Source organism: Cibotium barometz, chromosome 5 (genome assembly GCF_041138505.1).
Source record: "Cibotium barometz isolate CiBa-2024 chromosome 5, ASM4113850v1, whole genome shotgun sequence".
NCBI lineage: Eukaryota > Viridiplantae > Streptophyta > Polypodiopsida > Cyatheales > Cibotiaceae > Cibotium > Cibotium barometz.
The window spans coordinates 35352455-35365487 of record NC_141050.1 but is presented as its reverse complement, the minus strand read 5'-3'; the positions used below and the strand labels follow the sequence as shown (position 1 = coordinate 35365487).

The window sequence follows — 13033 nt, the reverse complement described above, 5'->3', positions numbered from 1 at the left end:
CTGTTTTGTGCTGTCTTTCTGGTGTGGGTGGTGTGGTGAACAGTGGAAAGTGTTCCAGGCGGTGGCTGGTGGTGCCCCCGTTGTGTTAGTATTTTCAAAGTTGGGAGGTGAAGGGCTATAGAGGCATGGTCTTTTTTCTTTTTTTCACCTCACTTTCTTTCTGGTGCCTCCACAGAGGAGAGCTCTGGTGTTGTTCTTTGCCTAGAAGGGTGTATGTCCCACTGAGGAGAGCTCAAGGATTGTTGCAGGTTTTCATGATGTGGTCTTATCCAGAATTTCATGGCAGGAAGGGTGAAGATGTGTGTGACTTCTTGGAGCAGATGGAGTTGGCATGCATTAGCAATCATGTTACAGATGAAGAGCAGGTTCTGAGGCTAGTAAAGATTTTCTTGAAGGGAGATGCCCGAAGCTGGTTTAAAGATTTTGAAGCATAGGATGTGGCATGTGAGCTACATGGTGTTTTGACCTTAGACAGGTTGAAAGAAGGCCTTTTGGAGCATTTTCAGCAGCAAGCGGAGGATTCTAGTGTGCTTTGGCAGGAGTTGAGCATCTTGAAGCAGGTCCATGGGCAATCACTGGATGATTTTGTGAAGGTATTTACATGTCTGTGGAGTAAGTGGTGTACGACATTGAAGCAGGAAATTCCTCCTATGTTTTTGAAGAAGAGCTTGTTTATTGATGGTTTGCTACCCCATTTGAAGGTCAGGGTTGAGTTGAAGAATCCCAAGTCATTTGATGATGCAGTTAGGGTTGCTAGGAAAAAGAAAGGCAAGATTTTGAAGCAGATGGAGATGGGTATTTATCCGTATGAAGGTATTGTGTCTGCAAGGGATATGCATGTAAATTTGGTTGAGGTGGATAAGAGTTCTATGCAAAGTTTGATTAGACAGGAGCCTCAAAGGCCTATATAGGTGCAAAGAGGAATGTTTTATGTGCCTTCTGATTTTTTTCCAAAGTCTTTAAAGCAGGTGAAGGTGGATGAGAAACAGGTGAAGGAGAAAAATGAAGATCTGTGTTTGATGCATGATGTGGATGTAGCTAAGGTCCCTATTGATGATGCGATTGAAGCTAAGGTGGTGGATGAAAAGCAGGATGAGGAATCTGGGTCAAGGATTGAGACTTTTGCAGATGAGAAGTTACCAGTGGATTCTTCTTTGGATTTGGACGTCATTGTTGTACATGACAGTGATTTGGAATGCTCTAGTGAAGATCATTTGCATTCTGATCTGGATGACATGCATGCACATGGAAGCAAGGAGGATGATGCCTTGGGATTGGCTGATGATAAGAAGGAAGACGAACTGGATACAGAATGCTTTGAGGATGATTCTTTGCCAGATTCTACAAGGGAGGAGGATGGGGTAGAGACTTATGATGAAGTGAAGACGGTTTGTGATGCAGATGTGGAGAGCATGGAGGAAGATCCTATTATTATGGATTTTCTTGGACAGCTTGATGGTGATGTGGTACCTGCGATGAATGAAGTGGATGTTTTTCCATTTGATGCATTATGTACTAGGGAGTCTTTGGACGATGATACCAGGGGGGTTGGCAACACTAAAGAAGATATGTATGAAGATTGGGCTGATGAAGAGCATTGTGATTTGAGTATTGTGCTTGAGGATGATATGTGGGCAGTTGCTAGCCTTGATGAACGGGAGCCAAAGATGGACATGGATGCAAACATGGTCGAGAGTGTAACTAAGGCTTCTTTGCGTGTTGCTGAAATGCTAAAGGCAAAGTGCATGTATGACAAAGATTCTGAACCAGTTGAGCTGTATGGTTGTGAAGAGATGCCTGAAGTACAAGAGCTGGAAGTGCTTGTGGACACTGCTGTTGGAAAGGATGTGGATCTTTGTGTGCAGAAAGGTCAAAATGTTGGAACTTGGCCTTCATAGGTATTGAATGGGATGCTAAATGCTGCAATGACACAGGTTTTGAAGACGAGGAGGTTTGTTGTGGGTGAAGTGGATGTAAATGATTTTGTGGTGAATATGGTTGATGTTTGGTATGCAGTGATGCAGCCTTTGTGTTTCAGAGATATTGGGAAATGGGATGGTGAGTTACAGCTGTTTCCTTTTGATCCTGGTGGATAGCTATTGGACTTTATCTTTTGCTGCTGAGCATGAATGCTCTAGCAGATGGGGGGGTTGGCAAAGTATGTCAGGCGTTTTTCTGAGAGGTATTTTGGGCTTGGGTACATATGGATGCATAGCAGGTGTGAAGAGTTTGGCTTTGAATGCGTTGGCAGATGTACAGGGTGGATCGGTTTGGCTGTAGGCTTGTGCAGGCCTGTCCGGAACGTGGTTCATTGGAGATGATATCAGTTGTTCGATGGCTCTGAATGTGTATGCGTCCCAAGTACAATGGGCACTAGCAGGTTGTGTTTGAATGTGTGTGGAAGCATGGGAGCAGTTAAAAGATTATGGGGCCAATGTTACCTTGTATATGGTGAAATGGAAGAGAGAGAGCGGCTACATGTGGATAGTAATGGCACAAAGTCATTGGATGGAGCGAAAGAGTGATGATGGCCATCTTCTAGGCCTTGGAAGAAATAAAAAAAATAATCAACGTGGCCACTAATGAGAAAGGCCACATGGCTGCTTGTTTGGTTGCCAACGTAGCCGCCAGCGAGAAGCTGTGGAAGGTTGGCGAAGACGCCTTGTGAAAAGAAGCCGCCTTGTGGACACGGGGGCTTCCCAAGTGAGAGCAGCCGCTGTGAGAGAAGAGCCGCCACAGAGGATCGCAGGGAAGAAGAGGGGCTGGAAGGCCACCTCTGTGTGTGCAAGAAGTATAATACTCTCAAGTCAGGAGCTGGCGATAACAGGCTCGGAGCTGTGGCTGGCGACGACTGTGGAAATGTTTTAGCGTGGAGTGGAGCCGGGCAACTAGCGCAAGAGGGCGCCGGATGCCAGAGGGTGGTCGAGCTGTTGCTGGCGGCTCTCGAGTTGGTCGTCGTCTACAGCGCGGAGAGCAGAGGCGTGGTGAGAGACCAGAGGGAGGTTGCCTTTGAAGTGGGTAGCGCAAGAAGGTGCCGATTGTGGAAACAAAGGCGGGTGTTGAAGACCGGAAGTTGATCGTGGTTGGCACGAGAGGTGCGGGGTTGATGAGCAGAGAAGCTGTGGCGACTGAGAGGAGGTCGCCTAGGAGACAGAGCAGGGGACAAGTGATCGTGCAGAGGCTGGTGGGGCTGATAGCACGTCAAAGAGAAGGGTTCAAAGGGCAGGTGGTGCTTGGGGTTGTTGTGAGGCTGGCAGAGGATCAGCACAGAGAAAGAGAGAGAGAGGTGTTGGTGTAGCTGCTGCTGGCGACACATATAGAAGTGATGGGCTGCAGAGAGAGTTGAGGGTTAGCTGGTGGGGCGTCCTCTGAAGAGAGAAGTGGCTGGGTTCTTTCTGGTGTGTTTGGCACAGCACGCAGGCGAGAGGTTCGCGGTGATTGAGGATGTGGTGTATCCTCGGCAGTAAATCAAGGCCTGAGTGTTTGTATGGTTGTGTGAGTAAGGCTTCTGTGTCGGGAGAAGCTTGTATGAAGTGTTGATTGGAAATATAATTGCTAGGTGTTTACCTTGTCTATGGTGCCCCTGTTTTGTGATGTCTTTTTGGTGTGGGTGGTGTGGTGAACAGTGGGAAGTGTTCCAGGCGGTGGCTGGTGGTGCCCCCGTTGTGTTAGTAATTTCAAAGTTGGGAGGTGAAGGGCTATAGAGGCATGGTCTTTTTTCTTTTTTTCACCTCACAACGTCTGTCTCATGCATTCCATCTGCCGCCGCAGACAAACGGGCAGACAAAAATCTATAATCAGCTGGCATTTGATGTTCTCAAATTTTACTCCGAGACATTTATCATAGATTTATTTGGCTCCCATGAGAATGGAGGAAACACAATCTGATCGACACAAAGATGATGGATGACACATCCAATTTCTCCATGAGATGTGCGGGCAGGTTTTGTCATCAGAGAGAGGGCCAAGTTCTTTCATGGGAGATGAATATTTCTAGGGTTTCCTTTTCATTTTTAATATATTCTAGTAGAAATCTAGAGATGCATTATGCATCTGCTATTACAGAACTATAAACCATCATGTACTGCTTTTGGTCTAAGGGGCCAATCTGGCCCCTCACAGGTGTTAACCTCTCTCTCTCTCTCTCTCTCTCTCTCTCTCTCTCTCTCCTAAGAACTTATATGTAAGAAGACGGCCATGCAGGTCTTGTTATCATATTAATGATCTCATGTGGAAGGATCTGATGCTTATGGATTTAATTATATAATGCTCACTTCAAAAAAAAGAACCATGCTGAAAGTTTTTCCTTGAATTTTGATGCAGGAATGTCTGCGAGGCAGTCCTGCAGAGACTCGTGTGCTGTATATGACTGTACGAGAGGTTGATCATGACAATCGTCTTCATCAAGCTTGTCGTATCCTTTGTTGTTTCCACATTTTTATGACCATTTTGTGTTTTGTTGAAAATATAGAATACAATGTTTGACATTTATTGTTGGTAGTCATGTGGTGAAATGTGAGATGTTAGGAGCTGGTGTAACTTACTGGCTCACTCATTTTGGAATGAAGGGCCGTGGCACATTATACCAGCCATCTAATAAGACGCTTAGCAAGAACAAAGCATTACCTGAAGAGTACATGGTGACTGACACTAAGATACTTGCTCGATCTTAGGGCAATGCCAATATGATGGTGTGGAAATCTAGATTCTTAAATTAGATGAAATTCATTCTAGATGTGATATGTTTTGATGAAATATGAATATATTTTAGAGGCAAGCATCGTTCACATGTTTATGTGTGCATGCACGATGTCTTTTTCTTTTTTGGTTGGGGGGGGGGGACATACTAGTGCCTTTTCAAGATCAAGACATGGCGTGTGGGACCTAGACAGTGGAACGGACCGAACCCACATGTATGGCATTATATGTCTTTTAGGTCCCCCTTTTTTGCAAGAAAAGATTTATCTATTGGTATAAAATAGAGCGTCTGCTTGTGAATAGACTTCTTTTCCCCTTTTTTTTCCCAGAAAAGAGATCCTTCTATTATTTAGAAATCAAACAGCCATAGGCTAAATGTACAATCAGGCGCAATGTGCACAGAAAAGCCTCTCGTGGTCTACGCATGCTATCCGAACCTCCCTAAAGCTTCCCCCAGTAGACGTGGAGGGTGATGTCAGTCCATATGGATGGACTGAATAGGTGGGGCGAGAGTGGCCTCGCTGCAATGGGCCCGCCATATATTCAACAATGCCGTGGAGGGTACCCCCAAAGAAAAAAAAAAAAGAAAAAAAAGAAAAAAAGAAGAAGAAAAAAGAACCGTCATTCATGACACTCCACGTAAGTGGTTTTTCCTTCCAGGTTGTTCTTCATTGGCAAGAGTAGACGCTTCTCGTCTTGCCTTCCAGGAGGACTCCGTGGCAGTTGCTCCGTCATGCCCGGCCGAGGCCGTTGTCCCTTGCCTATTTTTAGAGGCAAACCTCCAGCTCTTAGCTTCAAGAGCATCTTCCTCACGACCTCTTCGTTGGTATGCAAGATCGTAGGCAGCCACCTTTCGTGTAGACAAATCCGGGATTTGCTCTAGGTACCCCTCATCGACGAGCCCGACAAAATCACCAGTATCCATTTTCTGGGGCGTGGCTACTGATGTGGAGTTTGATTCACCCACAACCGGTTGATCATGAGATGCAACAGAGCCCTTTATGATTCATAGCGCTCAGGCACTCTTCCCATGATGGCACAAAGGTTTTGACCCTGCATCCAACCCCCTGGCAGGTGTATCTGGCTTCCCCGTGAGACGGCGGTCTGCTTCCCCAACCTCCGGAAGGAGTGTTACGCATTGAGTCGATTGATTCATTGAGAGGGCATGTTTTGGAGTCCCCATAGACGGCCGCATCAGTGGCAGCCAGGATAGTGGGCATCCTGTCCATCAGAGTCTGCATTGCTTCCCTGGAGGATCTCCGGCAGTTCATTGTGCTCCCGCGTCTCCAGGGCGGCCCAATTCTTCAGCTGGTAGAGTACGCTGGTCTCCCAGGCCATTGCTTCATTTGTAGGTAGATGGGCCACCTCTTGCTCGGTCTTGTCCTCCCACAGAGGACGACCCCTGCCCAAAGCCTTAGCAGGCACAACAGGCAAGGGCAGGGGAATCAGGGCCAGAGGCTAGGACAGAGGTTCCTGTCTAGCTGACCCCCCGTGTGGCTTAGCCTCCCTCCTAGGCCTAGTAGGAGGAGGGCCCTAGCCGTTCGCAGGCTGTTTGTCACCCTAGACAGTGTTGCCGCGGGCCTGATTGCCATGTAGGTTTCCCCCCATTGGCAAGGGGATGGACGACGTGGTGACCCCGCGTGCCGCTTAGGAGATTTCTGGAGATCTTGGCTCATCCTCCGAGGTTCAAAAGCTGGTGGTCCCCCCCACCCCCTTTCCCCTCTGGCCCTTCCATAGTGGTTTCTCCTCCCTCCTCTCCTCGACTAGACAGCTATATCCCAGGTGCTTAGCTAGGGAGACCGCCTGGGAGTGAATGGCAGAGGAGGCAGACTCGCAATCCCACTCCCTGTTGGACGGGACGCTGAGAGGGAAAGAGAGGACCAGCGATCCATTGCTCCCCGTATGGCGGAAGGCCACACAAGCACGAAGTGGCCCCACAATCTCCGAGAACTCGCTGGCCTGAACAAGAAGGCATTTGAGGAGGCCATAGTCAATAGGCACCCCCATGATTTTGGGGGGGGGGGGGGTCGCCTGGTGACTGAAAGGGAAGGGCACCCATCGGGGAGGCTGCAATAGTCATCTCCACAGGATTCGTAATTTAGTGTATCCGCCACCTGGCGGGCTTAGAAAGAAAACTCTGGAGGGGGTCGGGAACAACAGGGGGGCGTCAAGAACTGAAAGGGGAGGCTGCGGGAGGGAGAGGAAGAAACAGAGGGAGGAGACGAGGGGGAGAAGGGAGGAGGCCTATGAAGTGGGGGATCGTCACCCACTTTTTGGCCTCGGCCCCCCTGGAGTTAGCAGGTTTGTGCCTTTGATGTCAGGATGGAGACATGATGGCCGGAGCTTGGAGATGATATTGTATGTGTTCCTCCATGTGGTAGTCACTATCCCCTTGAGGCCCTTTCTCCACTTCCTTTATTGTGATGGATGGAGCACAGAGCAGGCTTACTGCAAGGCTAGAGGGGTGTGGAGCTTTATGGAGGTCAGGATCAGGGGATCACTTGGCCCTCATCTGGCCCTGGTCAGTGAGTTGCTTCTGTCGGTGTTGGATTCAAGCACCATTGTTCAGGGGAGGGCGCATTGGATTATAGTCAGGGTTGGGGACGACTGGGTGGATTTCCTCAACATTTATGCTTCCCAATAGGGTGGCGGGGTGGACTGAGTTCTAGGCCCAGGTGGTAGTCACTATCCCTTTGAGGCCCTTTCTCCACTTGCTTTATTGCGATGGATGGAGCACAGAGCAGGCTTACCGCAAGGCTAGAGGGGGGTGGAGCTTTATGGAGGTCAGGATCAGGGGATCACTTGGCCCTCATCTGGCCCTGGTGAGTGAGTTGCTTCTGTCGGTGTTGGATTCAAGCATCATTGTTCAGGGGAGGGCGCATTGGATTATAGTCAGGGTTGGGGACGATTGGGTGGATTTCCTTAACATTTATGCTTCCCAATAGGGTGGCGGGGTGGACTGAGTTCTAGGCCCAGGTGAGACATGCACTTCCTTAAGCAGATTTATGGTTTACAGGAGAAGATTTTAGCATGCTGGGGGACCCAGAGGACACGGGTAGGAGGCTTGGATATGATCACAGGGAGTGAGTACATCGCCTCAAAGAAGCTAGTCCTCTCCCACGATCCTTGGCACTTACTAGAGTGTGGCCGAACGCGAGGAAGCCCTCGCTTCTCCAAATCAGACCAGAGGATGTAAGGACCGAACCTCTCGTGCATTGATAGATTCTATGTAGATGAGTGGGCTTGCAACAGACATGGTCTGGTTGGTATTCTCGCAGGCAACACGCTTTTAGATCAATCACCGGTTTTCCTTCTTGTGGAGCATGATTGGAGACTAGAGCGTTAGCAGAGTGTCTGAATCTCTGACAGCTTGGTCTAGGACCTAGAGATCGCTAGAAGAGCCGAGGATATTTGGGAGTCCCTCACTTTTAGACCGGGAGACGTGGCAGTCGCGCTTGACTCTGGACCTCAGAAGATCAACACCCTGTTATAGAGCGCAGCTCAGGACAGACTCACCAAATTCAGAGAGTAGGAGAGGAGTCTCTACAGGGGCCTAGCCTCCCTGTAGCGGCTGCAGGAGCAGGCCCCCGACAGTCCATGGGTGGAGTGTCAACTGGAGGCAACCTGCACAGAGATTCAATTGATCGAGGACAGGAGGGTGGAGCATGCGAGGGCATCCTTTTGGACTCAAGCAAGGGATAGGGTCACCCGTGATTTCTTTGAGACAGGAGGCCCTCGCCATCTTAGAGATGGGGTTGGGAGGTTGAGCAGCCCGGATGTACTTATCCCCTCCAAGTTTGGGCCATAGCCACTGGTTTCTTTAGAAATCTCCTTTCTGCAGATTCCCTCACTTCTTAGGAGGAGGCGAGAGAGTCTGGCAACATACGCGGGAGGTGGTGCCCCCAAGCCTCCAGGCCCTCTTGTGCTCCCCTTTCTCTCTCATGGAGTTACGAGATTGACTCTATGCCCTTCCACGGGGAAAGTGTCGAGGTGAGGATGGTTTGCCGGTCTCTCTTTTTCTGCATCATTGGGATCTCATGGAAGACGGTTTCATGGCCGTCTTCAGTGACATTCATGGCCTCAGGGCACATGCTGGAGGGACTCTTAGAGGGGCTCATTCACTTGATTCCGAAGGAGGGTAGTGACTGTTTGGAGATTTGGCAGTCGCGCCCCATCACCCTCTTAAGAAATGCTTACAAAATCCTTGCCAAAGCCATCGGTCGTCGGCCTACAACCTCACCTCCCCGACTCGATCCATGGAACGCAAACCAGCTTCATCCATGATAGGAGCATCGTTGATAACATCTTCACCTTTTGGGATGTGTCAGCTGTAGCCAAGCGATTTAGGAAGGACATGGCAGTTCTTCTTCTCTAGATTTTGAGAAGGCCTATGACAGGGTCGATTGGGCTTTTTTGGAGAGCACCATGCTTAGGATGGGCTTTCCGGGTGGATGGTTTAGAGGCATCTCAGCCGTGTATTTGGTTCTCACATTTGGGTTCTCATCTAGTGGTGTCTTGAGGAACGGGTTCCCTATCTCCAGATCAGTCAGATAGGGATGCCCACCAGCCCCCTTCCTCTTCCTCTTCGTGGCGGAGCGATGAGTAGCTTTCTCTCCGTGCAGGAAACAAGACTCCAAGGTCTTTGCCTCCCCATTAGATCCCAGGAGGAGCTACTTGACTCGAAGTTTGTAGATGACACAGCCACCTACCTCTCGGGAGAGGAGGGGAACCTGTTGAGATTTTCCTTGCCATCGAGACCTCCTGCTTGGCCTCCACAGCTCAAATCAACTGGCACAAGTCGTGTGGTTTCTGGGTAGGATCTTCACCACGTCGGCTTGGCGTTGAGTTGAGTCATTTCAATGGATTTCCAGGGGCACCCCGGTCAGATACCTTGGGTGTCAGGTAGGGATTGACATCTCAGCCACTCAAGAGCTTGCCCCCCTTCTATTGAGCATTTGGAAGCAGCTTTTGTATTGGAGGACTACCTGCCTCTCCCTCACTAGCCGCGTGATTGTGGCCAACCATGTTCTCCTAACTAGGGTCAGGTGCAGCAGGACTGATCTGGAATTTTCTATGGGCTGGGTTGTACGGCCGGCGAGCTTGGGCCAAGGTGGGCTGGATAGTGATTATTCAGCCTCGAACATGTGGAGGGTTGGGCATCAGTCAGTGGTATAGAGCCAAGCCTTGTTGGGTAAGTTGATCATTAGAGGGCTTCTGTGACATGTGAAGGGGTTTTGATTGTCGTAAACACAACCTTAGGCTGACTAAGCTGCACTTAATGATGCTTAAGAAATAGACATAGTGTCAATGCAATTCAATGCAGCTATATTAGATGAATGGGTTACAATGAGATCTGAATAGATGTATGATCCTGAATACTGATGGTGAGGACTGTTCCTTGCTCCAATGCTGAGGTTCACCCTTCGATGCCGGCTTCTCTCTATGTAGGAGATAGGAATGATGAACTATATGCTGAATTTGCTGATGAACTGCTGTCCCACTGTCTTTCCCTCGTCTCCTGGGAAGGAAACGCTGAAGGGATGGCTTTGGAACGGATGCTATGCTGATCTGATGATGAAAACGCAGATGCTTGCCTGTTGCCTGGTAAGGAAACGCTGAGGAGATGGATGCGTTGGCTGAACTGAGCTGGACTGAACTATGCGCTGAACTTGGATGCGCTGATGGACTGAAACGCTGATGTGAGATGCGATGATGGACTGAATGGTATGCGCCTCTATTTATATGAGTGAACTGGTGCTGGTTGGCCAGCCTTGCTGCAGTCGGCCAGCCTTGAATGCTCACGACTGCCATAAATACTCTGACGTCTGTCAGCTGATCATCAATGCTGTCGGCTGGTGCTTAATGTGCTGTCGGCTGATTCTAACAGCCCCGACCTAACTAGAGCATCACGACAGAGCTCGCTGAAGCTTCCGCTCCCCCCCTGCTCGCGCTGCCGCCTGCACACACCCCCCCTCCCCGCCCTCGCGTCTGCCTCTTCCAACTTGCCCTGTCCTCTCTGTCTGCTCCACCGCCTGGTCTTCTTGCGCCCCCCCGCCCCTACTCTTTCGCGCTCGCCGTCCCCCTGATCCACCTCCTTCGCGCCCCCCTGCACCTCCCCTTCCTTCGTGACCCAACCCCCTCCTCCTGCCTCTTGCCCTTGCCCCCCCTCCCCCCCTTTCTCGCGTTTCCTCCGCCCCCCCTTGCCTTTTCGCCGCCTCTGCCTTACGCCCCTCCCCCACCCCCTTTTCGCGCTTCCTTCCGCCCCCCCTCTGTTTTCAGCCCCTTCCCCCTCTGTCTTCCACCTTTCCCCCTCAGCCCCTCCCTGCTCCGCCTATTGTGTAGCTCGGTTCTTGCAGGACACTCCGCATCCGCTCCGCCTTCGACTAAGCTTCAGACACTGATGGAGGCTCCTCCTGCCCCACCTCTGAGGGACTCTTCCGCAGCCCCTCGCCCGCCCTTGAGGATACCCCCATCAGGCTTTCTCTTTCGCTAGAAGAGGAAGCGAGCCTCGCCGCAGAGGTGGAACGCCTCTAGGCACATTCCACCATTTGCCGTATAGTCGGCACTCGCCCCTAGCAAAGGGGAGATCCGAGATCTTCTCCAGGCCCGCCTTCTTGCAGATGTGGACAAGATCCTGGACGTTTAGTTACTGGGCCGTGGACACTACGAGATTGAGTTCGAGACAGCCCAGAGCGTGGCCCAGGTCCTAGCCATGAGTGCCCTTGACATCAGGGCCGCTCGGGCATTCTTCAGGCCATGGTAGCATGGCTTCGACCCAGCAGCGGCCGAGCAGGGAGAGCACCTTTTCCATGTCACAGTTTGCTTCCATGGACTCCGACGCGAGTACCTTCCGCTCCTTTCTAGGATAGGAGCATTGGTGGGCTCGGTGCTTGAGACTGGCCCCACAGTAGCTTCACTGGTGGCTAGAGCAGCTGGCCTGCCTTTGGTCAGAGTTTTGGTTTTTGACATCTCCTCCCTTCCGAAGGTCATTCAGCTACCTAGGATAGGGGGGGGGGGGGGGGTGGATCGATCAAAGAGTGGAGTTTTCGGGGCTCCCGAACCAGTGTTTTATATGCAGGCAGGTAGGCCACATGGCCAAGGCCTTCCCTCACAGGAGACCCCGACCTTCACCGCAGCAGCAGGCCCCCGATGGCCCGCCCACAGATGCGGCTTGGCAGGCAGCATTCGGGACACCTGCTCAGCCCACAGAGACCTCGAAGTGGCAGCCTGGACAGGAGCGCCGTAGAGGGAGACAGCCACAGCAGCAGGCCCAGAGTCGGCGGATGCAGCAGCAGCCACAGTCTCAGCATCACTAGGTTCCAGTGAGGAACAGCTTTGCTCTCCTCCAAGAGGAGACCCTAGCGCAGACTGAGGATCAGGAGATGCCAGCACCCCCCTCCTTCGCCCCCACCCCCCCTCCCCCTCCCCCTCCCCCTCCCGCCTCGCTTCCACCTTCGCCTCCTTCCGTTCCCGCTCCCGTTTTTGCTCCTTCTCCACCCCCCTCTCCCCCCTCCCCTCCTCCCCCTCCGCTCGCCTCAGCTCCCTGGGAGGCCCTGGCAGCACCCTGGCGCTCATCTGCAGCCCGGCGGGCACTGAGCACCGACCATGCTTGAGCACCGACCATGCTTGAGCACCGACCTTGCTTGAGACCTTTCATGCCGATTCGGGCTTCACGGATATCCTCTATCCTTGGTGTGTTGAGGGAGACTTCAACATTGCTTCGCTCCATCGCCTTCAGGAGCAGCAGCCTACATGTGAGTGGGTGGCGTCCCTGCTGAGCCAGGCCCGCCAGGAGGTTAGTCAAGGAAGCCATCTCCAACAGATCATCCAGTGCACTATCAAGTACACTGTCCAGCTCACCATCCACACTCTCACAACAGGCTGCAATATCCAACTCATCACCCGGATCATCCACATGGGCTCCATCCACAGCACCTTCATTAGTGACACCTTGATCATTACACTCCACCTTGACTGGCTGAAGTACTGGCACCTGCTCACAATCCACAACATCATCAACACTCCCATCCTCCTCCTTCTCACCTTCTGAAAGCTCTTCAGGGCTGATTCCAGAAACCTCATCCTTCTCCATTCCCAACAGGCTAACCTGTCCCATATCCTGCTCTGCAACTGTGACCTCATGGACCTCACAAACACTGGGCTGAATTGCCTCCTTCACCTGCATATTAGGGCCACTCACCCTATCACTCATTCCCATAGGCAATTGATATATTCCACCATTAGCTTTGGCTGGTCTCTCACATTGCGGACTCATATGACCCCACTCACCACAATTCCGGCATTGCACATCACTCAGATACCCTTTCCCTCTTCC

At 51.3% G+C, this 13033-nt stretch overlaps 1 protein-coding gene across 5 annotated transcripts in view; it reads left to right on the top strand.

Moving 5' to 3' along the window:
• LOC147638411 (uncharacterized) overlaps window positions 1-13033 on the top strand; it is a 175799-nt gene that overhangs the window by 129461 nt on the left and 33305 nt on the right. For all 5 annotated transcript variants that reach the window (XR_015265871.1, XR_015265872.1, XM_086798342.1 and 2 more), the window contains one exon: window positions 4324-4414. Coding sequence is in view for 3 of the 5 variants with exons in the window: in XM_086798342.1 (XP_086654468.1) it covers window positions 4324-4414 (91 nt within the window). In the remaining 2 variants the exon portion in view is untranslated. The remainder of the gene's footprint in view (window positions 1-4323; window positions 4415-13033) is intronic.